At 42.8% G+C, this 24,739-nt stretch overlaps 1 protein-coding gene across 1 annotated transcript; it reads right to left on the minus strand.

The window, feature by feature from the left end:
* Nucleotides 1-793: 793 nt before the first annotated feature.
* On the minus strand, nucleotides 794-24,323 carry DGCR8 (DGCR8 microprocessor complex subunit). The gene is given in 15 exon segments (XM_070950356.1): nucleotides 794-923; nucleotides 2,971-3,042; nucleotides 3,044-3,085; nucleotides 3,849-3,976; nucleotides 4,503-4,609; nucleotides 7,051-7,151; nucleotides 7,524-7,606; nucleotides 10,680-10,778; nucleotides 11,982-12,083; nucleotides 12,862-13,059; nucleotides 14,348-14,630; nucleotides 16,583-16,725; nucleotides 17,501-17,660; nucleotides 19,386-20,431; nucleotides 24,156-24,323. Coding segments are annotated over 14 exon segments (2,337 nt in total). The 5' UTR covers nucleotides 20,121-20,431; nucleotides 24,156-24,323; the 3' UTR covers nucleotides 794-839.
* Between the last annotated feature and the right edge of the window lie 416 nt (nucleotides 24,324-24,739).

Here is a 24,739-nt window from a genome sequence, read left to right on the forward strand (position 1 = left end):
AATATGCAACCTTACTGAACACTGCTGCTTACATTCACAGTTAAAACTGGTAAAACATGGTTATGAGCCCTACTAAGCTGCAGAGTAGTGCAATGCTTGGCTCACCTTTATGCCAAAGTTTTGTTGTTTACATCTAAGAGAAACCGAAACATACCTTACAATCTCAGCTTCCTATGTTCGTCTTTGTTTTTAAATGGAACAATGAAAAGCATGGAAACCTCAGAGCTGTTTGCAATTAGTTCTCTGATCATCACTGGATCCATGCTAAAAAATCCCAAGTCTGCGAAAATTCACTGAGAAGCAATCCTAACTGGCCTAACCTCAGCAGGGCATAAAGCGACACACATTTGTGTGTCTTTCCTTCAATGCAGCTGTCAAAAGGGTGCGATGAGCGCTTAATTCTTTTGTGCAGAAACACAAGAAACCCTTTCAGAAAACAAGCGCCTGTCGTGTTCCTAAAAGCACGACGAGCGATGCTGGGTTACACATTGGTTCCACTCTTTAAAATGAACGTTCTGCATTTAATCCTTAAGCTTTTGGGAAGGATGGGGAGTGAGTTTGCCCAGGCGAACAACCCTGCTTTCTGCTTCTCTATAAACGTATGGCCGGGTAGATTTTTGGGCCCCCCTTGAATAACAACATCTCGAGAAGTACACACAAAACTTAGCATTATCAACCCTAATGCAAACACACAATGCACGTTTGAAGCAGCTTTGACGGTTAGGTTGTTTCCCCCAAAGCAAACCCATTTCTCCTTCAAACCGTTGACAAAGTAAAACATGAAAACCATTCCTAACTTTCGCCACTTGTTTTATTGCTCCAATTCCGAATCTCTCTCATTACACATCCACAGTACAGAGAGGCTCACTGCCAGGCTGAGCAGACTCTATAATTGTGATCTTGGGTTTCTTTCGTGTTTCCTCCTAGAAATATTAAAAAAATATATATATATATACATACACATATATAGAGTTACAGGCTAACCAGCATACGTCAGCAGCAGCAAACATAGAAAAGCGACAGCTCCGACCTCGCAACACACCCACAGCTTCTTAACTAGATAAGAGCCTGAAGATGACAGGGTTGTGAGCCTGTCGAAACGTTGCTATAAGAAGAACTTTTAAGGTACTGGGAGGATTTTAGCTAAGGTTTTAAAGGACCTTGCAGAGTGCTCTGTAAGGATTTTTAGAAGATTTTAAGCTAAGATTTTAACCAGAATTTTAAACATTTTAACTAACTTATTTAACATGACGTGGGAAAACACCCGAGATTTTAATTTTTTGCATATACACACCCGCAAAAACTTAAGAAGACATATATACATAATTATACATATCCTTCATCCTCGCTGGATGCCAACTTTCAAACGTTCCCTGAACAGAACACTAATATCTTGATTTTGCTCCAGGTTATCCTACTTAATACTTCCTTATCGGAAACATCGAAGTGCTTCTGTGGTGAAAGGATTTGCCGGTGACATCACCATTGATTGGTGGGGGGTGCCCAGTAGGGGTCTCCTTTCGCATACCTGTGAAGTTGCCCACTGAAATGGTACCCACTAATCTATTTATTAATCTATATTAGTCTGATGAAAAGAAAGATTAGGGCAGTGGTGAAAGGTAAAATTTGTTACTACCGGTTCTGTGGGTGTGGCTTGGTGGGTGGGAGGGGGTAATGTGACTGGGTGGCCGTGATCAACTTTTTTTCTCTTTTTTAAAGCATTTTTTTTAACAACTTATTGGGGCAAATAGGTTGCAAAAAATGCTTTTAAAAGGTAAAAAAAAGGCTCCGATGATCACAGCTGTGGCGCGCGATCGTCAGAGCCTTTTTAAAAAAAACCTTTTAAACGCAGGAAGTAACGACACCCGGGCAGGTGGGCGGAGCCTCGCACCGCCATCGCTACCAGTTCTCCGAACCACCTGCCACGATCGCCACTGGATCGCCCAATCCGGCCCGAACAGGGAGCATTTCACCCCTGGATTAGGGGTGATATGCTAGCAATGTTCCAATATCTCAGGGGCTGCCCCAAAGAAGAGGGAGTCAAGCTCTTCTCCAAAGCACTTGAGGGCAGGACAAGCAGCAATGGATGGAAACTAATCAAGGAGAGAAGCAACCTAGAACTAAGGAGAAGTTTCCTAACAGTGAGAACAATTGATCAGTGGAACAGAAGTTGCCTCCAGAAGTTGTGAATGCTCCAACACTGGAAGTTTTTAAGAAGAGGTTGGATAACTATTTGTCTGAAGTGGCGTAGGGTATCCTGCCTAATCAGGACTAGAAGACTTCCAAGGTTCTTTCCAACTCTGTTATTCTATTCTATTTGTGGTCACCCACTTTCACTCTGCTGAGTGGGTGGGAGCCAAGAGCATGTGACAGGGGTTCAACCCGCCCTACAGCAGCAACGGGTCTCAAACGTGAGGTTGCTCATCCGTCAGCCCAACATTCTAACCTCAGGAGCCAACGGCGCAAGTTGCTAGGTAAATTTAAAACAGAAATTGTAACAACTTTATCTTGAAAACAAAGGTTGCCTAAAGGGACATGGATGAACTGGCTGCTTGTGAAAAGGAGTCTGGCTGCTCTCGATACTGTCAGAATTTTGTTTTTGTTCACATCCGAGTTGGAGAACTCGGCTTGGGTTTGTATGGGAAGGAGGAAAGTGGTGTTTTAAAATAAGCGCATCTTAAAGGGAGAATTCCTATGTTCCTATGGTTACCGTTTCATATAAGGACAAAGACCAGCCTGGTTATCATACTTTGTGAAAACAATAAATCCTGTGAAATTCTTAGCAGTCCTAGTAATATATTCTAGAAAATAACAACAACAACAACAAAAAATCTAATAAAAAAAGCTTTACTTAAGGACTTTCTAAATACCTTCATGTTTTAAGAATCAGGAGACTCATGAATTAAGCAGAACCATAAACCTGTCCTGTATGGTGAAAGCAGCCAGGGAGCTTACCAAGACGCTACTCACCCTTTCTTGTGCTAATTTTCTCATTTCCTCTTGTAACTTGTTCAGAATGTGCAGATTGGGCTTGTTTTTTTTTGGCATACTGCTGAAGTTCTATCACGCTTTTGTCGGAGGTTTCCTACCCAAAAGGAAATTAAAGGGTTTTAATATGGTCCTTTTAAACCCTATTTTTTAAAAAACCCTCTGAATTCAGTATAAGCAATTACTGTACTTTTCGGAGTATAAGACGCACTTTCCTCCCCCCCAAAAAGTGGGTGGAAATGTCTGGGCATCTTATACAGCAAATGTTACTGAAGCCCCGCCCCCCCGCCCCCACCCTTCGGCCTCTGCCCCGTAGCAATTTACCTCCTTGCAGCAAACAGCAAACAGCCTGCTCAGCTTCAGCACAGCCTGATTTAGCACGAGCAGCTGATTGGCGGTTGGATCTGCCTCCCAGAATACCGCCTATCAGCTTTTCCAGGCTGCGGGGATTGCCGCTATCCATCACCACCGTCACCTATTGCCGCCTCCGTGCGCCTCATTTTCGGCCTCTGTTCCTTTTATGCCCCGTCGGTGATAGGTGGCAGCACCAATCCCTGCAGCCTGGAACAGCTGATAGGAGGTATTCCAGGAGGCAGATCCAACCGCCAATCAGCTGCTTGTGCTAAATCAGGCTGTGCTGAAGCTGACCACGCTGTTTGCTGCAAGGAGGCAAATTGCTGGGAGGCAGAGGCAAATTTTTTTTTTCTTGTTTTCCTCCCCAAAAGCTAGGTGTGTCTTACACTTCGGAGCATCTTATAGTCCGAAAAATACGGTAATCCTGGACAAGAGATAATTTGACATCTTTCAATAGAATCTCCTTATTTAATCCGGAGGCCAGGCAGAACATAAAAATGCTTTACCTGTTTAACCATCTTACTGCTTTCTCTGCCGTACATGCGCAATAAAGAACCCCAGTTTTTCACATGTGGGTGAAGCAGCTGAAGAATTTTCTGGGAAGCCAGTTGCTTTCCAACTCTTTTGTTCTTACCTGAAAAATCAAGGCAAGTTTAAACATCACACTCATACAGTAAACTTTTAGGAGCTGGACACAGAAGTTGGAGGAAAAACCGCTGCCTCGAGGGATCATACTTTTAAAGAAGATGATTCTACGATGGAGAATGGTTTGTACATTATATATATGAAATTTGCAATTTTTAAGGGAATGGCTACCAATTAAATTATCAACTTCGGTCCTTAACAATTATGGGTGTACAGGATAGGGAAAGCATTTAAGTTATGTAGCCAAAATGATGTTCTTCTTGTCATTACAAACTCATATTCAAAATATTACAAAACATTGCAGTTCCAGCATTGATACAGATGTACTCAAATATAAATAACTTCTGTTTTTGATTTAAAAACGTAACTAAAATGATAGTGTCTTATCATTAAGAGATCAGTTTATAGGAAATTCTGACTGGTTAAATAAGAAAACCAACACCACCGGACGGAAAGTGGCAATAAATCTAATAAACACATATTCCATAGATTTTCTTAGTAACTGTTATACTTACACCACCCCCGCACAGTATGCTTCCCACAAGTCATAACATATTCACTCTTCTGATTTTTGCCAGGAATCACTTCAAATTTTATGGATGTATCACCCATGCCATGATTTCTGAAGGACAAATTAAATACTGTTAGTTAGAAGTTCTCAGGGTTTAAAAAGTCTGGGTTTATTGATTAAAAATGTCAATTTTTTTAAAAAAATGTTTGCATCAAATCTGGATGCCAACATAAAATAACCTTCAGCTAAAACAGTGTTCATAATTTTCAAAGGACAAAAATGTTACTGGTTTTTACTGCATATGGTAAGCAAATTATCCCAGTTCTGGAGTCTGCCTAGCCCCCATCTATAAAAGATATTTCTCCGTTTTTTATTTTTTATAAAAATGTCAAATCAATGTGCAAACAGTGTGACACCTGGGCGCCATACATTCCAATACAAATGAAACTGATCAGATTAAACATAATCATTAATCAATTTACCTTTTCTTTTATGTACAGAGAGCGTATGCACTAAGACAAATTCCTTGTGTGTCCAATCACACTTGGCCAATAAAAAAATCTATTCTGTTCTGTTCTGTTCTATATTCTATTCTATTATGTATTTCTAATAACAATACACATCTATGTTGAGTTACAGTCTATCATTATTCAATTATTCCACATTTTCTCACTTACTTTCATTTTATAAAATAAAAATGTATACAGTAATATTCCCCTTATTTCTATCACTTATTCTAGCTTTTATGTCACCCTTCATGTCACCCTTTATTACAAAACTTCCTTCTTTCCTGTCTTACTTCTAATCATGACACCTGCCTAAAGAAAAAAAAGAATAGAGAGAGGGATGGGGTAGAAGCAACTCAATACAGTAACAACAAAAAAGAAAGGAGTCATTCATCCATCATCTCTTGCCCGCTTCATAGTTTAATTGCTATGCTTTAAAAGAAAGAGGGGAAGAGGGAAAGGCTAATCAGAACAACAATAATTAAAAATCATCTATCCATCATCTCTTGTCCGCTTCAATAGTTTTAATTGCTATGCTTTTTTTTTTGACTTGCCTCCCAAATTCTTCTTTTAAATCTCCATCTGTCTATTTCTTGGATGTCCGCTCTAAATATAACAGATATTTCTAATAATTATGAGTTTCAGCCATAAGAAGGGACAGCATCCCACACTGAATCCCAACTGGACATGCAATATGGTGTGATACCAACAAAAGCTAATATTTGGATCTCAGGGTTGAACTGTGAGGTCCTTGGTGGCTTTTTTGCCGACGTTTCATTACCAAACTAGGGAACATCATCAGTTGAAGAAAACTACCAAGCTCAGAAAGCAACAAGGATCCCACCATACATTGTGAGCAAAATGTACAGGAAGTCCCCGACTTACAACCACCATTGAGCCCAAACTTTGTTGCTAAACAAGACCGTTGTTAAGTGAACTTTGCCCCATTTCATGACCTTTCTTGCCACAGGTGTTAAGTTGAATCACAATTGTTAAGTGGCTGGCTTTCCCACTGCCTGCCTGTCAGAGGTTCGCAAAAGGTGACGTGACCCCGGGCCAGTGCAACCGTTATAAATACAAGTCCATTGCCAAGCATTTGAATTTTGATCATGTGACCATGGGGATGCTGCAATGGTCATAAGTGTGAAAAACCATAATAAACCACTTTTTTCAGTGCCGCTGTAACTTTGAAGGTCACTAAATGAACAGTTAAGACAAAGACCATCTGTATAGGACAGTAATGGCTAACTTTTTTGTTGTTGTGTGCCGAAAGCGCATGTACGTGCTGGCACCCCATAATGCAATGCAGGGCCCCCTCGTGCATGTGCACACGACCCCCCCTCCCCCGCCCCGTTTTGGGCCTAGTAGGCCTCCCTGCCATTACAGGTGTTATGTCTGCCTTCCATGCAGCTTTATTCCTGTTTAGCATTCATCTCCATTGTTTTGTGTTGCATTTCCTGCCTCTCTAGGATTTACCTCTATTTGCTCCTGTGAGGCACCTCCTGTTCCTGTTGTATGTATCTGTTTATATTCTCGATGGCTTGTATAGCATTTTAACTGCATTTTGATTAAAACTACTTGAAACACCTGCAGTCTCCTAGGACCAAAAACGGGCCGTTGGGGGGGGGGGCACACTCTCGCGCACCCCAGCGCATGCGTGCGCGTCTCCTGCATGTGCGGTGGAGCTGAGCTGGGCGACGGCTCACGTGCCCGCAGAGAGGGCTCTGTGTGCCAGTTGTGGCACGCGTGCCACAGGTTCGCCGTCGCGGGTATAGGAAATAGCCATTTTCCAACCTCCCTGCACCAGTACCAGCATGTCTTTTAAAACCGCACACTGGCAGGCAATCATGTTCACGCAGGGAACGCAGTTAAGAACGCGACAGCCACGTCCCAGGCAGACTAATTCCTAAAGCAGTCATCAGGTTTTAGGAACCATTTCTAGGTTCTCCCAGATTAAAGAGAGAAAAAAGAACAGACGGGGCTATTCCATAAAAAGAATGAAGCCTTCCTCAAAGGATAGATCACGTAAGCCATGCAAAAACTCACCTTTTAAGGCACTCGTGAAGGATCTGATATGGAGACAGGAGTCCAGCTTTACTGGTCAGTTCGTACACCCGTGAATCCTCGATACTGATATGGTTAAAATACTACAACAAAATAGGTAAAACAGTCACTTAACAGTAGAAAGGACTTTTTAAGCTTTGCAGGGAGGTCTCTCGTCGTTCTGTGGTTGCAGTATTAAGAGATAAACTAACAAGGAAACATATAAGAGAACAAAATAAACAGCAGAACAAAGGAACTGTTTGGCTTCGCACCGATTTTGCTAGGAGCTGGGATTGGGAACCATGAGTTGGGAAGAAAAGGTGTGTTTTATACTCCGAAAAATACGGTAACTCTTTCCACTGACAGAAGGAGTCAAAGGACAAATGATATCATTTATGATGAGGGTTACTAATCTAAAGCAAAGAAGCTGAAGGCTTAAAGGAATTTAACATGTGAAGACTCAGCTGTGAACGTACCTCTAATTCCTCACTATCTTTGGGCTTCTCCTCAGAGGTTTGCTTCACAAAATCAGGGATGAGGATTTCCAAAGTAGCTCGGGCTGGAAAAAAAAGAGACTAGGAGTGAAAACCACGTGTGCATTTTGTCAAGAATGCCAACATGCATCGAACAATTCGTCGAATTTATGTTTTACCGACAAAGAAATAAAGGGAGACTAGTATAGACCTATTTCAAGCTATTTAGCTCTCGTCAGCTAGTCATACCCTTTCTGGGATTCGAATCCCGGGCTGCTTGCATATTAACGTATTTTTTGGAGTATAAGATGCACCTTTTTCCCCCCAAAAAAGAGGGTGAAAATCTGGGTGTGTCTTATACTCTGAATGTAGCCCCACCCAGCTTCTCAAGGTTTCAGAGGCTGAAAAAAGCATCAGAAACGAAACTTCAGGAAAGAAGCCCCCAAACAGAGCTTCAGAGGCTTTTTTTCTGAAGCTCTGTTTTGGAGGCTTTTGGAGGCAGGAAAAAAAGTTTTTTTCTGAAATGGAGTTTCAGAAGCAGAAAAAAAAGCAAAAAAAAAAAAAAAAAAAAAAAAGCAAGGCACAGAGCTCACCACCAAGGAACCTGTTGCTAAAATTCACCTCTGGGAACAGCTGATTGGGGGTATTTCAGGAGGCTGATCCACCTGCCAATCAGCTTTCTTCTTATTTTCCTCCCCAAAAACTAAGGTGCATCTTATACTCCAAAAAATACAGTAGGTACATGTATTAACCTCTAAGCCATGGGCTCTCCTCACTTTGTTGGCTACACCAGGGAAAATATTGCTTTTTATCCGGACAACCTGGTCTACCCAATTAAGGGACTGAGCATACTGCTCTGCTTTCGCCTTTCAGACCCATTTTCCTTTGTTTTTAGTATGGTGAAAAGGTTTCCAAGTTGGGAAGTTTATTTATTATTTGTATGTTGTATTTCGTTAACTGCCCTTCTCTCTCAGAGAGGGGGCTCTGGGTGGTGAAGTTGCAGAAACATCTTTTTTTTTTAATTGCATTTTTTCTCTTTACATATCTCTATTACATATTTAACAGATCTGATATTATTCATACAACTAGAACCAATATTCAGTACATTATATACATTCTATTTCTAAACATTCTGTACCTTTATGTACATTTCCATTCCTTATTTCTATTATCTATCCATTCATACCATTTCTCCCATACTGCATAATCCATCTTTTGAGGGGAAAGCCTGTGGAAAATAAATCCCAGATAAAGGGATTGCACATATGTGCTAGTCGTTCCCGACTCTAGGGGGCAGTGCTCATTTCCGTTTGAAAGCCGAAGAGCCAGCACTGTCCAAAGACATCTCCGTGGTCATGTGGCCAGCATGACTAAACTCCAAAGGTGCAGAGAACGCTGTTACCTTCCCACCAAAGGTGGTCCCTATTTTTCTACTTGCATTTTTTACATGCTTTCAAACTGCTAGGTTGGCAGAAGCTGGGACAAGTTACGGGAGCTCACCCCATTACACGGTGCTAGGGATTCGAACCGCCGACCTATCGATCGACAAGCTCAGCATCTTAGCCACTGAGCCACTGCGTCCCATTAAATCCCAGATATATCTGTGCTAAATTCTCTCAGCTCTACTGCCAATTCTATGCACGCTAATGGCAGAACAATCCTTCCCTTAGTTGCTACCCAGACAGACTGCGAATCTCAGAATGGAACTGCTTAAGTGGCACACTGTCTTGCTGCAAATTGCAGTATTACTTGAATCACTTAAATCACAGAGATTTAAACAGCAAGCAACATTTGGGTTCTTTTCATCTGAAATCACAATCTTGAATGGAACAAGTAAAAAACAAACAAACCAGAATTTAGCCCTTTAGAGAAAGTGGTACAGGCAGTCCTCGTGTTACGGCCACCTTTGAACCCAACATTTCTGTTGCTAAGTGAGACAGTTGTTAAGCAAATTTTGCTCCATTTTATGTCCTTTCTTTCCACCATTGTTAAGTGAACCACTGCAGCTGTGAACTTAGTTAACACGGCTGTTAAGTGAATCTGGCTTCGCTATTGACTTTGCTTGTCAGAAAGTCGCAAAAGGGGGTCACGTGACCCCCCCCCAGAACACCACAATCACCAAGCTTCTGAATTTTGATCAGGTGACCATGGAGATGCTGCAACAGTCGCTAAGTGGAGAAAACAGCTATAAGTCACTTTTTTTCAGTGCGATTGTAACTTTGAACAGCCACTAAATGAACGGTTGTAAGTTGAGGACTACCTGCACTGCATTTAGAATAAAATAGAATAAAATAGAATAGAATAAAATAGAATAACAGAGTTGGGAGGGACCTTGGAGGTCTTCTAGTTTAACTCCCTGCTTAGGCAGGAAACCCTACACCATTTCAGACACTTTATCCAACATCTTCTTAAAAACTTCCAGTGTTGGAGCATCCACAACTTCTGCAGGCAAGTTGTTCCACTTATTAATTGTTCTCACTGTCAGGAAATGTCTCCTTAGTTCTAGGTTGCTTCTCTCCTTGATGAGTTTCCACCCGTTCCTTCTTGTCCTACCCTCAGATACTTTGGAGAATAGCTTGACTTCTTTGGGGCAGCCCCTGAGATATTGGAAGACTGCTATCATGTCTCCCCTAGTCCTTCTCTTCATCAAACTAGACATACTCAGTTCCTGCAACCGTTCTTCATATGTTTTAGCCTCCAGTCCCCTAATCACCTTTGTTGCTCTTCTCTGCACTCTTTCTAGAGTCTCAACACCTTTTTTACATCGTGGCGACCAAAACTGAATGCAGTATTCCAAGTGTGGCTTTACCAAGGCATTATAAAGTGGTATTAACACTTCGTGTGATTTGGATTTCAATCACCCTTGTCAATTTCTCTATGATAGCCCAGCAAACACTGATGAGAGCACAAATTGCATGTAGAATCAGAATTGATGCACCCATTTGCTGAGAATGCTAATTTTCTTTTTTTTTTTTAAATTTTTTTATTCATTTTATATTTTAAATTACTAACATTACAAACATGCTAATTTTCTTGACTCCACTAATCCTCCATAGATCTAGATCAGGGGTCCCCAACCTGTGAGCATCCTCTCCCTCCCCACACCAGCCTGCAAAGCCAGAAACGTTGTGGAGCTCTGATCTAGATAGCTGTACTTACCAGCTTTATTCTTGGCAAGTTTTTTGCTACTGGCAGTCCCTGCTCCGTAAGTCACTCCATCAATAATAACTGATGCTCCAAAAGGCTCACTTGGGTTCTCTTTAAAGAGAGGAGAGAAAAATCAAAATATCTGAAGTCCCATCTCACCCTGTCAAGAAGACCGAGAGACTGGTGTTTAGCATACTTGGCGATTTACAAAAGCTATTCAGTTAAAGAACAAGCCATGATTGTTTCCTTTATATCGAACCATGTTACCGTTTCTTTATTCCACCTCCACTGTGCATCGTGTTAACATTCTTGAATGTAAATATATTTGGAAGAACGGGAGGTTTTATAGTTTTCCAGAAAAACCCAAACAAACATAGCTCAAGAATGAAGGTGAATATATACGTGTCCCGGGATAATGTTTCAGGATCCAATCTGGATCAGTCACCGGGACCACAGGTTTAGTCTTCTGAGCTTTCGGACTCGTGCTGGAGCCACATCCTCAGGGAACTTCTCTCTACCAGAATGTGTGCTTTGGGCTATTCTATGCATAGTATTGTTATTAAGATTGTTGGCCGAGCAGGGACAAAAATAGCCAGGGAAATTTTTGAAGCCTGGGAAATCAATCAACAGGATTGCTGATTTCCCACCAGATTATTAGATGCTTAGGAGCTGAGGAAACAACAGCCAACGACTTAATAGCCGGCCAACAACACCCAAAAAACAGGCCACATACAACCAGGCACCACATAAATACTACACATAAAGGTAAAGGTTCCCCTCGCACGTATGTGTTAGCCGGTCCCGACTCTATGGGGCGGTGCTCATCTCCGTTTCAAAGCCGAAGAGCCAGCGCTGTCCGAAGATGTCTCCATGGTCATGTGGCCAGCAGGACTCAATGCCAAAGGCGCACAGAATGCTGTTCCCTTCCCACCAAAGGTGGTCCCTATTTTTCTACTTGCATTTTTTTACATGCTTTCGAACTGCTAAGTTGGCAGAAGCTGGGACAAGTCACAGGAACTCACCCCATTACGCGGCACTAGGGATTCGAACCGCTGAACTGCCGACCTTTCGATCGAAAAGCTCAGCGTCTTAGAATATAGAATAGCCCAAAGCACACATTCCGGTACAGAGAAGTTCCTTGAAGATGAGCTTCAGCACGAGTCTGAAAGCTCAGAAGACTAAACCTCTGGTCCTGGTGAACGACCCAGATTGGATCCTGAAACACAGCTCAACCTTAGATCTTTAGATCTACTGCAGCACTCCTGGTAATTGTCCCTTAGAATCATTCCTTTAGATAAATATTAGAAGACTTACCACATTCAAAGAAATTGTAAACAGGCCGTACTTTCAGCACTCGTTGCATATATTCATGAAGGATACAAACTTCAGACTTCCCATTGGGATTAATAACAAACTCTGGAAAAGAAGAACATCGCACAGATGCGGCTTTGAATCTCTGAAATGTTCACTAGTAACAGCTAGAGCAGTGTTTCTCAACCTTGGAAGCTTGAAGATGGGTGGACTTCAACTCCCAGAGTCCCCCAGCCAGCGCTGCTGGCTGGGAGAATTCTGGGAGTTGAAGTCCACCCATCTTCAAGCTACCAAGGTTGAGAAACACTGAGCTAGAGGATGAGAACGGCTTTCATTAAGAAGCCCCACAGAATAAATACCAATCCCATAGTACGTGCAGCGGTACTATCCTAACAATGAGTCGAAAATAAAACCAGCATTTTCCAGGATTGCCAACACTCGGTGTAGGTAGTCCTCCACTGATGACCACAATGGGGTCTCTCCGTAAGTCATGACGGTCGCAGAGTGGGTCATCATGATTCCAACCGGACTTTACAACTTTTTTTTTTGTTTTTGCAGTGGTCGTTAAGCAAGCATGGCAGTCACCAACAGCAAACCAACTGTTTCTTATGGGGCATTTTTGACCCCCCCCCCAAAAAAACCTCACAATGTAAATGTTATTTTTCTGGCAAAAAAAAAACATTGTACAAAGGGGTCACGTGACTGTGGGATGCCGCAAATTGCCTAAAGTGGCTGGTACACCTGAGTTGTAAGTATATCTGGGGAGATAACTTTGAATGGAAGACAAAACTTGGAAGGACAAACAAATAAAATCAGTTCCACGTAGAACTTTGGCTAATTCTCAGGGCTTTAAATTACTTCACAATTCTGACAACCATCTTACCTTTCTTTGTGGGCGCATCTTGGACAGACAACGTAATGAGTTTCTGATTGGCTGGCAAAATGGGCCTCTCAGACTCTGCCTGCTTCCTCTTCATCTCCCGGTTGAACTGCCGCCTCTCCGCCCATGTTCGGAACTTCTTCACCGTGACTTGCTCGAAATCGAAACATTTTTCCAGATAGTGTCGGAAATCCTCAATATCTAAGGGAACAAAGCAACCGTCACCATGCCGTGCTGCTTCCAACTGAGAGCGCAACTGGGTCAGTTAGGGGAGTGACCTGATTTACGGACCTCAGGGCTTATGATCGTAATGCAGTCTAAGTCAAGGACTACCTGTAGATGGAACTATCTGAGAAAGAATTGTGCTTACGTCTCTTTGCATCACAGCCGCAAACAAGCAGTTAAACAAAAAAGAAAACAGAGTAATTGAGTTAGAAGGGACCAAGTCCAGGGGTGTCAAACTCAAGGCCTAGGGGCTGGATCTCGCCCGCGGAGCGCTTAGATCTGGCCCCCGGGGCTACCATGGAAATAGCGAAGGACCCGCCTGCGTTGCTTCTGCCAGCAAAAATGGAGCTTGCGAGGGCTGAAGGCAGCCCTCCCGAGCTCCACTTTCACTGGCAGAGGGTTGCAGGAGGCCGTCACAGCCGAAAACGGAGCTCGGGAACCCATTTTTGCTGGCTGAGTGCTCAGGTCACCACAGGTGCCCCGACACAATTGATGTTGAGGTGGCCACGCCCCACCTGGCCACACCCACCATGCCCCCCAAGGTCAAACACAACCTTGATGCGTCCCTCAATGAAATCGAGTTTGACACCGGTGATCTAGTCCAACACTCTGTTTAAGCAGGAGATCCAATACCAGGGGTCGGTAACCTTAAAAGCTCAAAGAACCACAAAGGTCTTAACCGGAAGCGCCCCATTCAATTCTGGAGCCGACCGGAAGTCCGATTCCCCCCACCATAGAGTCTCCACCTAGCGCGACATCCTTTTTCCTCTACCTGTCCTAACTATCAATTGTGACTGGAAAACCTGCCCCTTGCCATAGAGTCTCTTCCTGGTGCGCCTTGCTTTCACCCCCCCTAACTGGAAGCTCCTCTCAAAATTGGGGCAGAGACAGGGAGCCGCAGCAAAGGGATGAAAGAGCCACATGTAGCTCCAGAGCCGCGGGTTGCTGACCCCTGTCCTATACCATTCTGGACAAGTGGCTGTCCGGTCTCCTAACAGAACACTCACAATTTCTGCAGGCAAGTCGTTCCACTGATTAATTGTTCTCGCTGTCCGAAAATCTCTCCCTACTTCTAGGTTTGGAGCTCTCTTTGATATGCTTCCATCCATTGCTTCTTGTTCTACTTATAATGTACATTAAAGTGACACTTAATGTACCCAAGCAACAGCCAAGATCTCTGGTTGACTGAAGAAGAAACACTGATGCCTAATTTGAGTTGGCGGGATGTGGCCCACCTCGGAAAGATAAAACGACAGGTCCTCACCTATTGATTCATCTTTGCACACTTCGACTTTGGCCTTCACTTGTCCCAAAGCTCCTTGGGCTGCATCTCCCCCAGACGGATCTTTCTCATCCAACGTTCCGGAATCGGCTGCCGTAGAGTCTGGCTCCTCCGTTTGACAATCCAGTTCCAGGGATTTTTCCGTCAGCTTTACAGGGGAAACCTCCCTGTTTGGGGTGATGTCATTGCTTTGTTCCCTTTCCTCGTTGTCTTTCATTTTTTTATAATGCAAACAAGGAATGCTACTCAGAGGAGGGTCGTGTTTCTGCAACACAGTTTGCAAGTTCAAAGGTGAGAGAGCAGGGCAACAAAACCAATGTATAAATTCCCTCATATATAGTGCCCCCGTCTTTACCAGCAATGCTTCAGATCTCTGAGAATCAGCGTTGTTATACAAAGCAAAACAGGGAAGTCAAATGCAACAGGCTTTGTACAAGTGTTTTTATATGCTTGTTAGAAAATCACCAGGCTCTCTAGCAACTTACACCCTTTTAAGTTACTTATTTTCTGTACTATCAGAAGAAAAATCTTGTGAGAAGCAATGAATTTAAAAAATGCACCTTGGAAGTATCAAAACGGAAAGTGTACCTAATTGCTCCAATGTATTTTCAGTAATTTTTAAAGTCAAAGCCATCCATCATATATTACCGTTGTACATAGGGTGCTCATAAGTTCTCAACTTTTCTCTTATCAATGTTTCCCCGTAAAAGAATTGGAGAGGACCGTATTTCCATCTGCTTTAGATTCTCACTTTTCACTGCAGCCAGATGCCTCCAAGAAGGCTAAAATAGCAGAAACGTATCCAAGAACTACCATATTTTTTGCAGTATAAGATATTCTGGACTATAAGACGCACCTACCTTTTTTGGGGAGGAAAACAAGAAAAAAAAAATCTGCCTCTGCCTCCCAGCAATTTGCCTCCTTGCAGCAAACAGCAAGCAGCCTGCTTTAGTTTTATTTTCATTTTCAGCACAGCCTGATTAGCACAAGAAAAAAAAAATCTGCCTCCCAGCAATTTACCTCCTTGCAGCAAACCGTGGAGTCCCACACGGCAATAGGCTATGGCAATCCCTGTAGCCTGAAACAGCTGAGGGCCGAGAGGCTGATCCAATGGACAATCAGCTGCTTGTGCTAATCAGGCTGTGCTGAAGCTGAAAGTGGCTGTTTGCTGTAAGGAGGTAAATTGCTGGGAGGTAGAGGTCAAAGGGTGGGGGCCAGCTGGTTGGCGGGGCTACATTCAGTGTATAAGACGCACCCAAATTTTCACCCTCTTTTAGGGAGGGAGAAAGTGTGTCTTATACTCCGAACAATACGGTAAACAGCATTCTATGCTCTTTGGCTTAATTTCAGCTAGAGGCCCTCACTCCCTCTTGCGGAAGAGAACTCTATAAATCAGTTATGCGTAATGTTTAAGGAAAGGTGATCAATAAGAAAATATTGATCCTCTAATTTATTAACGAGTCAAGCTTTTAGTGTTAAGTAACCTATAAAGCAATTTTTATTTTGGAACGTAACCACAATTCAAAATAGATCTTTTAGTCAAAGGGCAGGAAGGCAATTTTTTTTCATATTATTCTGAGTGATGCTTGAGTTTCATAATTAGCTTGGCTCACCAACATGCAGATAGTCACCGACTTATGATCACAACTGAGACCTGAATTTCCATAGTTAAGAAGGCAGGCAGTTGTTAAGTGAAACAGGAGGTTGTTAAGTGAATCCATCTTCCCCTATTGAAGTTTAAGGAACGATTTGTTAATCACGTTTTTCAGAGCTATTGTAACTTCACAGTCCTTCAGTGAACAGTTTCTATGGAGATTCTCAGTCATCCAGATCATAATTATCCCAAAGGTGCTTTTTCAAGACCTTCCAAGGGGTCTCAACAACTTTCAAAAACAGTGCAAATGACCAGCTCTCTGCAAAGAGTATAAAATCCTTCCATTCCCCACCATCCAGTCAGAGCCGAAGAAGCTTCTTGGATGAGAAGCAAAACGTCTTTAAAAACAAGAAAGGTCCAGTTGCCTCTTGAGAAAAAGCACCTTTGGGATAAATGAACGGTTATAAGTCGAGGAATACCTATAGTAGCTCATGTCTTAAATAAGATGAAATCGGATTTTACAGAATGAAATTCAGTGACAGTCAGCCACGCTTCTAATAATTACAAGAATGCCTAACGCCTATTCATATTTCTAAAAGAATGAAACCCAAAGACATTATTACCCTGATGCTTCCTGTTCCCAAGAAATAAGGTCTGGACCAGGTGACCACACGAGACTCTCTGTGGAGGTACACTGGGATGCCTGAGTTGTGGAATGTCATGATCCATCCATCAGGCAACGGTTCTGTAGGTGGGCGACCACGACCTGGGAAAGAGAAGCACACTGAGGCACTGCTTAGTGCCCAAATCATTCAATAGTTATTTTGAAACATACAGTAAGTGCCTCCCGTCTTCCTGGTTAAACCATCAAACTAGCCGGAAGCTTGAGGTTGAAGTTGAAATTTATCAACACTTGTTTCCTGATTGCTTATTTCTACCCTATGACTATCATTCAGTGTTGTACCTTATGATTCTTGATGAACGTATCTTTTATGTACACTGAAAGCATATCCACCAAGACAAATTCCTTGTGTGTCCAATCACACTTGGCCAATAAAAAATTCTATTCTATTCTATTCCATTCCATTCCATTCCATTCTATTCTTTTTCTCCAAAACGGGACTCTCCAATCTTGATAACTTTAACTCACCAGAATTCCCCACCAGGCACGACTGGCTGAGGAATTCTGGGAGTTGAAGTCCACAAGTCGTAAAGTTGCCACGGTTGGAAACCCCCGTTTTAGAGAAAATGGCTAAGACAGTTAAGGGTGTGTGGAAAATCCTCCATGGGTCAATTGTTCTACCTGTAAAATAAAAACTGCATGAGCCAAGTGGTTTTGCTCGCACCCGAAACAACTCTGGTGTTTTCTTGTGTGTGTGGCCCAAAATGTATTATTTATTTTTCACACTCCTTAACCGCCCATCTCCCTCAGAGAAATGAAAGTTGTTCTGGGCTAGATGTGTACAGGAAGAGAGCCAGCCTCTTAAGAGAAACTGAGCTGGTCAAGGCAACTAGGTGCGTGATTAGTTGCAACAGCTTACTTTTAAGAACAGTTTTTATTTTGGTCATCATGGGCTGTACGGTGGTTTCTCCGTCCGACTGATGGTCGCTTTCCCCTGCGTATTTCTCATCCATCCTCCTTTTTTTGGGAACGCAAAGGCCCTCTTCCAGCAGAGCGTCCACGTCATTATCAAATTCATCCTGAAAAACATACTGTCAGGTAGATACCACGCCCCATATTCTCCTCACTAACTGGGAAGACAGGTACGGCTGCAGAGACCTATAAATTGCCCAAGTGACTCAGATTGTATCAAAGTGGCAGGTTTCAAGCAGCGGTAAGTAGCTCAGTAGCTCTGTAATAATTCAGGAAGATTTGGTGATTTTTTAATGCAGCTACTTTGATGAGCTCTACTGATAGTCCTCATTTAGCAACCACAACTGGGACAGACAACTCAGTGGTTAAGTGAAGCTGGTACTAAGTTAAGGGACAGACAACTCAGTAGTTAAGTGAAGCAGATATTGAATCTGCAACTTGGCTTATGATCTTCCTTCAGCTTTCCTTTGCTTTCCAGACCTGTGAAGGCGCTAATTGTGAGAATCTTGGTTGTTAAGTTACTTTTTTCATCTTCCTTGTGACCGAAAATGGTTGCCAACCAAGAACTACAGGTCAGTCCTTGACTTACAACCATTTGTCTAGTGATCATTTGAAGTCACAACAGCACTGAAAAAAGCAACTTATGATTGTTTTTCACGCTTATGACCATTTCAGCATCCCCATGGTCACCTGGTCAAAATTCCGACACTTGACAACTGGTTCATATTTATGACCGTTGCAGTGTCCCAGGGTCATGTGATTTCCCCCTTTTGCGACCCTCCGACAAGCAAAGTCAATGGCAAAGCCAGATTCACTTAACAGCCGGGCTACTAACAGAACAACTGCAGTGATTCACTTAACCTCCCGGCTGGACTATTGTAATGCTCTCTACATGGGGCTCCCCTTGAAGAGCACTCGGAGGCTCCAACTGGTCCAGAATGCGGCCGCGCGGGTGGTTATGGGCGCAACTCATTGTGCCCGCGTGACACCCCTCCTGCGCGAGCTGCACTGGCTCCCAGTGGTTTTCCGGGTGCGATTCAAGGTGTTGGTTACCACCTTCAAAGCGCTCCATGGCATAGGACCCGGGTACCTTCGAGACTGTCTTCTGCCACCAATAGCCTCCCACCGACCAGTCCGTTCCCACAGAGAGGGTCTCCTCAGGGTGCCATCAGCCAAGTTATGTCGGCTGGCAACACCCAGGGGGAGGGCCTTCTCTGTGGGAGCCCCAGCCCTGTGGAATGAATTGCCCCCGGAAATACGTAAGATCTCTGACCTCCGGGTGTTTCGCTGCGCACTGAAGACCCTGTTGTTCCGCCAGGCAGGGCTATCAACATAATAATTTTAAATTGGGGTATTTTAAATTTTTGGGGTTTTAAATCGGCCAAATCTATTTAATTATTTTAATTTTTAATTATTGTTGTGTCCTGTGTTTTTAAATTGGCTGTACACCGCCCTGAGTCCTTCAGGAGAAGGGCGGTATAGAAATAAAATTATTATTATTATTATTATTATTATTATTATTATTATTATTATTATTATTATTATTATTATTATTAACAACTGTGACAAGAAAGGTCGCAAAACTCACTTTTAACAGTTGTCTCAAAATGTCTCAACAGAAATTTTGGGCTCAATTGTGGTCGTACGTTGAGGACTATCTGTATCTTCTCTACAATTAAGCCTCAAGCCCAAATTTTGTCCCACCAAGATTTTCTTCCTTTACCTCATCCCCCTGCCCAGTTAATATAAATGCTGCAAAAATGCTCCTATATTTGCAATTTCCTTCCTGAACCCAAACTCTGCAAAAACAACAACAAAAAAATTCTAGTTACCTCGTAAGAATAGTGCAAGGTTTCTTCGTCCACTTTGTCTTGCTGAACGATCGCCTTAGATGCAAACCCTCCTCCTCCTCCTTCTTCATCTATTTCCATCAAATTGTCTGTAAAATCTTCTAAATCATCCAACACTGCATATTCCACTCGCTTTTCCTGATCTACCCCATTGTCCTCATCCTTGGTCTCCTCCTTTTCGCCGGCTACCTGAGCTGCCAGGCCGCCACTACTACCCCCACCGAGAGGGCAAGCATGCACATCCCCATTGACACCGCGAATCCCTAAATCTGCCCCTGCCTCATAATCTGGCTCAGCTCCAGTGTATAGCACTTTTCTGTCTTTACTTTTGCAGCTCTCTGTAAAGTTAACACTAATCTTTACATCCTTAAGCAACTTAAGATCGGGAATGAACTTCCTAACCGAGGGCGCGTGGCGAGCAGTTCTTGGGCTTTGGTCGCTATACGGATCTATGATAAGACGACTTTGGTAGCATGAAGATCCCTTGGTGAGGAGCTGCGTCCCGTTGCCAGCGTGGGCGTCCCCAGCAGGGGTATCTGACTGTCCATCACCACCAGAGCTAACGTCCATTACCTCTGCGTCACTGGACGTTTGCAGGGGAGGTGGTGGAGGCTGTTCGTTGGGAGGCAGTGGTGGGGGACAAGAAGGGTTCTCCATGTTCACTTCAGTGCTGGCTGGCTCTTTTGGAAGGGGAGGTGTGTTTTCACAATTCTCCATCGCTAAAACTTACCCAAAGGGGAAGGGGAAAAAGAAATAATAAACCCACCAAGTTTTAAACAAAAGGGTTGTAGGAATCTATGATCCTCACATGCAGAAATCCCTCCAGAGAGGATTGGTCGTGCTTTACTCAAAAGGCAACACTGATGATTCAGTTAAGCTGACTACATTGCTCTTTTCATTAATGTGGACAGCTTTCAGAATCACTGTCTCAATTACTGGAAATCACAATGCATTCAGCTTAAATAGCTGATGTCCGAGTTAAGAGCTTCTTCCGTTGGCTGTCGTAGATCTTCTTGACTTCTTTCAGCCTGCAAAGAAAAATGTCAACTGTCAATCGCTCATATTAGGAAGTACAGTCCAATTACCCAATCCTGAGAATAACATACAGGTAGTCCTCTACTTAACAACAGTTTGTTTAGTGAAAGTTACAACGGCACTGAAATTCCGATTCTCTTAACAACCGTGTTACTAACTTAATAACTGCAGTGATTCATTTAACAACTATGGCAAGAAAAGTTGTGAAATGGGGAAAATTCTCACAACTGTCTCACTTAGCAACAGAAATTTTGGGCTCAATTGTGTTTATAAGTCGAGGATTATCTGCATTTCTTTTATTGACTTATGGCTAAAAAGCAAAATGAAATGTTTCATTTCTCTTGAAGTTCCTAGTTCTAAGTTAACAATGGATTATAGTCAACACATCCTTGGTAAAACTATGGTGATGTACGGAGTATGGTTATGAGGACTTGTTTTCATTTCATGCATAAGTACAGCTTCCATAAGTTTCATTTTAACTATAATATTTACAAGGTCTGGAGTGACAGTTACATGTGGCAGGCAAGGATGATGGTCTTTCAGGGAAATGCCATCTTCAACTTTGATAAGCCTCCTTTGAGAATTCAAAGGAGTGGAACAGCTAGATAGAAGCAAATAGATGAACAAGTACGTTAGATTTATTTCAGATTGTATTCAATAAAAAATTTAGTGCAAGATGATACATTGTTATGAAGCAACACCCACTTGATCAAATGTGTAATGATGCCCAGCTGATTGGGTTGAAAAGCAGATATATGAAAGCAAGCTGAACCAAGTTAAAATTTGTCAGAATAAATCTGTAAACTTTGTTGCCACAAAGTTGTCACTTGCTTAAACAGGCTGTCTGCTTTGATAAAAGAAAAAACAGTCAGAACTGAACTAGGTTACCTGGCATGCTCCCAAAAAAAGCATCACTGAACTATAGAAACAAAAACAAAAAGGACCGCTCTCTTTGAAAGGCAAAGAATTTTACACGACTGAAAAAGCTTGTGCTTTTTCTACGAATTACTCACACAGACATTGCTCTGCAGCTACTAGAAATGTATTGTACTAGCTTTTTTTTTTCCTTTTGCTCAATTGTGTTCAATTCTCAAATACTGCCTGGGCAACTCCCTGCATTTTTCTTGGCAAGTCATTTGCCATTGCTTTCTTCCATGAGACTAGAGAAAGTGACTGGCCCAAGGTTACCCAGCTGGCCTTGTGCCTTAGGCATGGTAAAACTCAAGTCTTCCAGTTTCCAGGCTGATGCCTTCAACTACTACACTCATCCTTATTTCTCAGTCATTTTTCATTGCATTGTTCACGTCACATAAAATCATTTCTATCATGCGTGCAATATTTCCCTTTCCTAAATTTTTGCTTGCTGCTACTTTTGCAAAATCAGATAAACACTGGAAATCAATGTCATAATTTAAAATCCATTCCCAATGGAAAGCCAAATGGGTTGCTGAACATCAATACACAGGAAGACATAGACCAGTTCAATATCTGATTTTTTTCATATAAATGCTGCTGTGCTTCCATGGCTTAGATTGATGGCTTAGATTGGTATTTGAATACAGATCTTTGTAACATTCATATTTTATTTTATTTTAATCTAGGGGAAATGTTAATATGTATTGCAAGTCCATGTATCATGTGCCATGATCTAAATAAACTGGAAATGACTTATTTACAATTTGGCTAGCCTAGAATAAAGATAAGCATAATGCCCCATCATGAGACCCTGTATTCTAAACCGGATTGCAGTGCCCTCATGTACTAATTTCTTGATGTTGTATCTTTTCATTTAATAAAATGAAAATAAAAATTAGAAAAAAAAAATTAGAATGCCTACAGCTCCAAAGGAGAAAATGGTGCCACACCCTTTGAGGTCTGATTTTTATTGGACAGAGGTGTCTCCTCTTTCCAGGACTCAGACACTAATTGTACAGTTGAGGTGATGAGAAAAAATCAATTTCCCTTCCCATCTTTTATGAGAATCTTGCAATGACTCCATTAATGTCATGCACCATGATTTAACCCCAATTACAAGGAATCCGGGAGAAAAGCACAAACACCAATAAATTTAATACATATATACAGAAGGGTGGAGAGCAATGCAGGTAGTCCTCAACTTACGGCCACAATTGGGCCCAAAATTGGTAAATGAGAAATTTGTTAAGCGACTTTTGCCCCATTTTATGATTTTCCTTGCCACATTTGTTAAGTGGATCACTTGCAGTTGTTAAATTAGTAACATGGTTGTTAAGTGAATCTGGTTTCCCCAGTGACTTTGCTCTACAGGAGGTCACATAAGGGTATCACATGATCCCAGGGACCATGCAACCGGCAAATAAATGAGTGTTGTCAAGTAAATAACATGAACACAGGATGCTGCAATGGTCTTAAGTGCGAAAAATGGTCATAAATCACTTTTCTCAGTGTCGTTTTTGCTTTGGTCACTAAATGAACCGTCGTAAGTCGAGGACCCCCTGTACAAATAAGATTGTGTGCTACCCAGGGTAAGATGGGCAGGCGATAAATCTTACAAAATAAAAATATAAACTGTTTCAACTCCTACTCTCAAAACGAGGCTATAGAGCATTGCACACCTGAACAACTAGACACAAGAACAGTTTTTTCCCCGAATGCCATCACTCTGCTAAACAAATAATTCCCTCAACACTGTCAAACTATTCACTAAATCTGCACTACTATTAATCTTCTCATTGTTCCCATCACCCATCTCCTCCCACTTAGGACTGCAAGACTGTAACTTGTTGCTGTATCCTTACGATTTATATTGTTTCTAGTATGATTTGATTGCTTATTTGTACCCTATTTGTACTTATTTGTACTATCATTGAGTGTTGTACCTTACGATTCTTGATGAATGTATCTTTTTTTACTTTTTATGTACACTGAGAGCATATACACCAAAGACAAATTCCTTGTGTGTCCAATCATACTTGGCCAATGAAGAATTCAATTCAATTCAATTCTATATTCTATTCTATTCTATAAAAATAAACAATCAACCTCCAGTTATCTTTCATCTGACCCACCCCTGAAAGAAGGTCCCCCCCCCAAACAAAACCAGGAAGGCAGCTGTATCCCCCACCCTCCCAGAGGTCCATTTTGACCAGGAAGTGCTATCCTGGATGGGGACTCCTCAAAACCTCTTGGAACCCTGCAGACCGTGGGGTGACTTTTGGGCCAAGCCCACCAATCTTATACAGTTGTGGCCCTAAAAAGGAAAGAAGAGGTTTAACCCCCCTCCTCACCTCCCCATACACCTAAAGCATTTAAAGATCTCATAGAATTTACTCATATCCTTATCTTGTATTCATAATCATGTTTATACTTATATCTGTTATCTTATGTGTTTGACAAATAAATAACTAATAATAACTAGTAATAATGGTATTTGAGATGCATTTTTGAATGTTGTTGACTGAGTTTCATATTTAATAAAGATAATAGTAATAGTAATAATAGTAATAGTAGTAGTAGTAGTAAAAATAATAATACACCCCAAGTTTTCGTCCCCCTCTCCCAATTAGGGGGAGGGGCGTAAGAGTCTGGGGCAGGTCACGTGGCCATTGAGCCCGCCCCCCAGCCGTCAATCAAACGAGGAAGAGGGGGAAATCACTGCTTCTCGGCCTACCAAGGGCCACGGGGCCTAGTCAAAGAGGCTCCGGCGGGCAGCCCCCTCCTCTAAACGGAGGCACCCACCTGAGCCATGCCCGCCCGGTCTCAGCTGCTCCTCTGGGGTCTCTTCCGCGTCCGCCTAGCTCCGAACCGGCGTGTGAGGGAAGGAAAGCGGCCGCCTTCTCGCCTCCTCAAGCCGCGGTTTTTTTCTCTCCGCCTCAGTGAAGCCGCCTTCGCGCGGACGCCGCCATCTTTAAACGTCTCCTCACGCCGCCGCAGAGAAGCGGCCCGGCCCCTTTCCCCGCCTCCCGGCCAATCGGCTGTCGAGGAGCGGCCTCGCGCGCTTCTCCCTCATTGGGCCCGCGGAGACGCGGCGGCCTCCGTGCGCGCGCCGCCGCCAATAAAAGCCACGGACGGGGAAGAGCGGCCAATAGGAGCGGCGGGAGGGCGGGGCCCGAAGAAGTTGGTAGTAGGGGCGACTAAGAAACGCAAGAGGAAAGGGGGTGGGCCTTACGGCTGTCGGTCAAGCCCTGGAAAACAGCTGACACGCCAATAGGAAGCCAGTCTTTCATAAATCATCATCATCATCATCATCAAGAGATATGAAGTGTGCAAGGATGCACGTATGAATCCGTCCAGTTGGAACACTCCAACCCTGGGATTACTGA

This window comes from Pituophis catenifer, unplaced genomic scaffold (genome assembly GCF_029215685.1).
Source record: "Pituophis catenifer annectens isolate HBS135680 unplaced genomic scaffold, rPitCat1.0.hap2 SCAF_10, whole genome shotgun sequence".
Lineage (NCBI taxonomy): Eukaryota > Metazoa > Chordata > Lepidosauria > Squamata > Colubridae > Pituophis > Pituophis catenifer.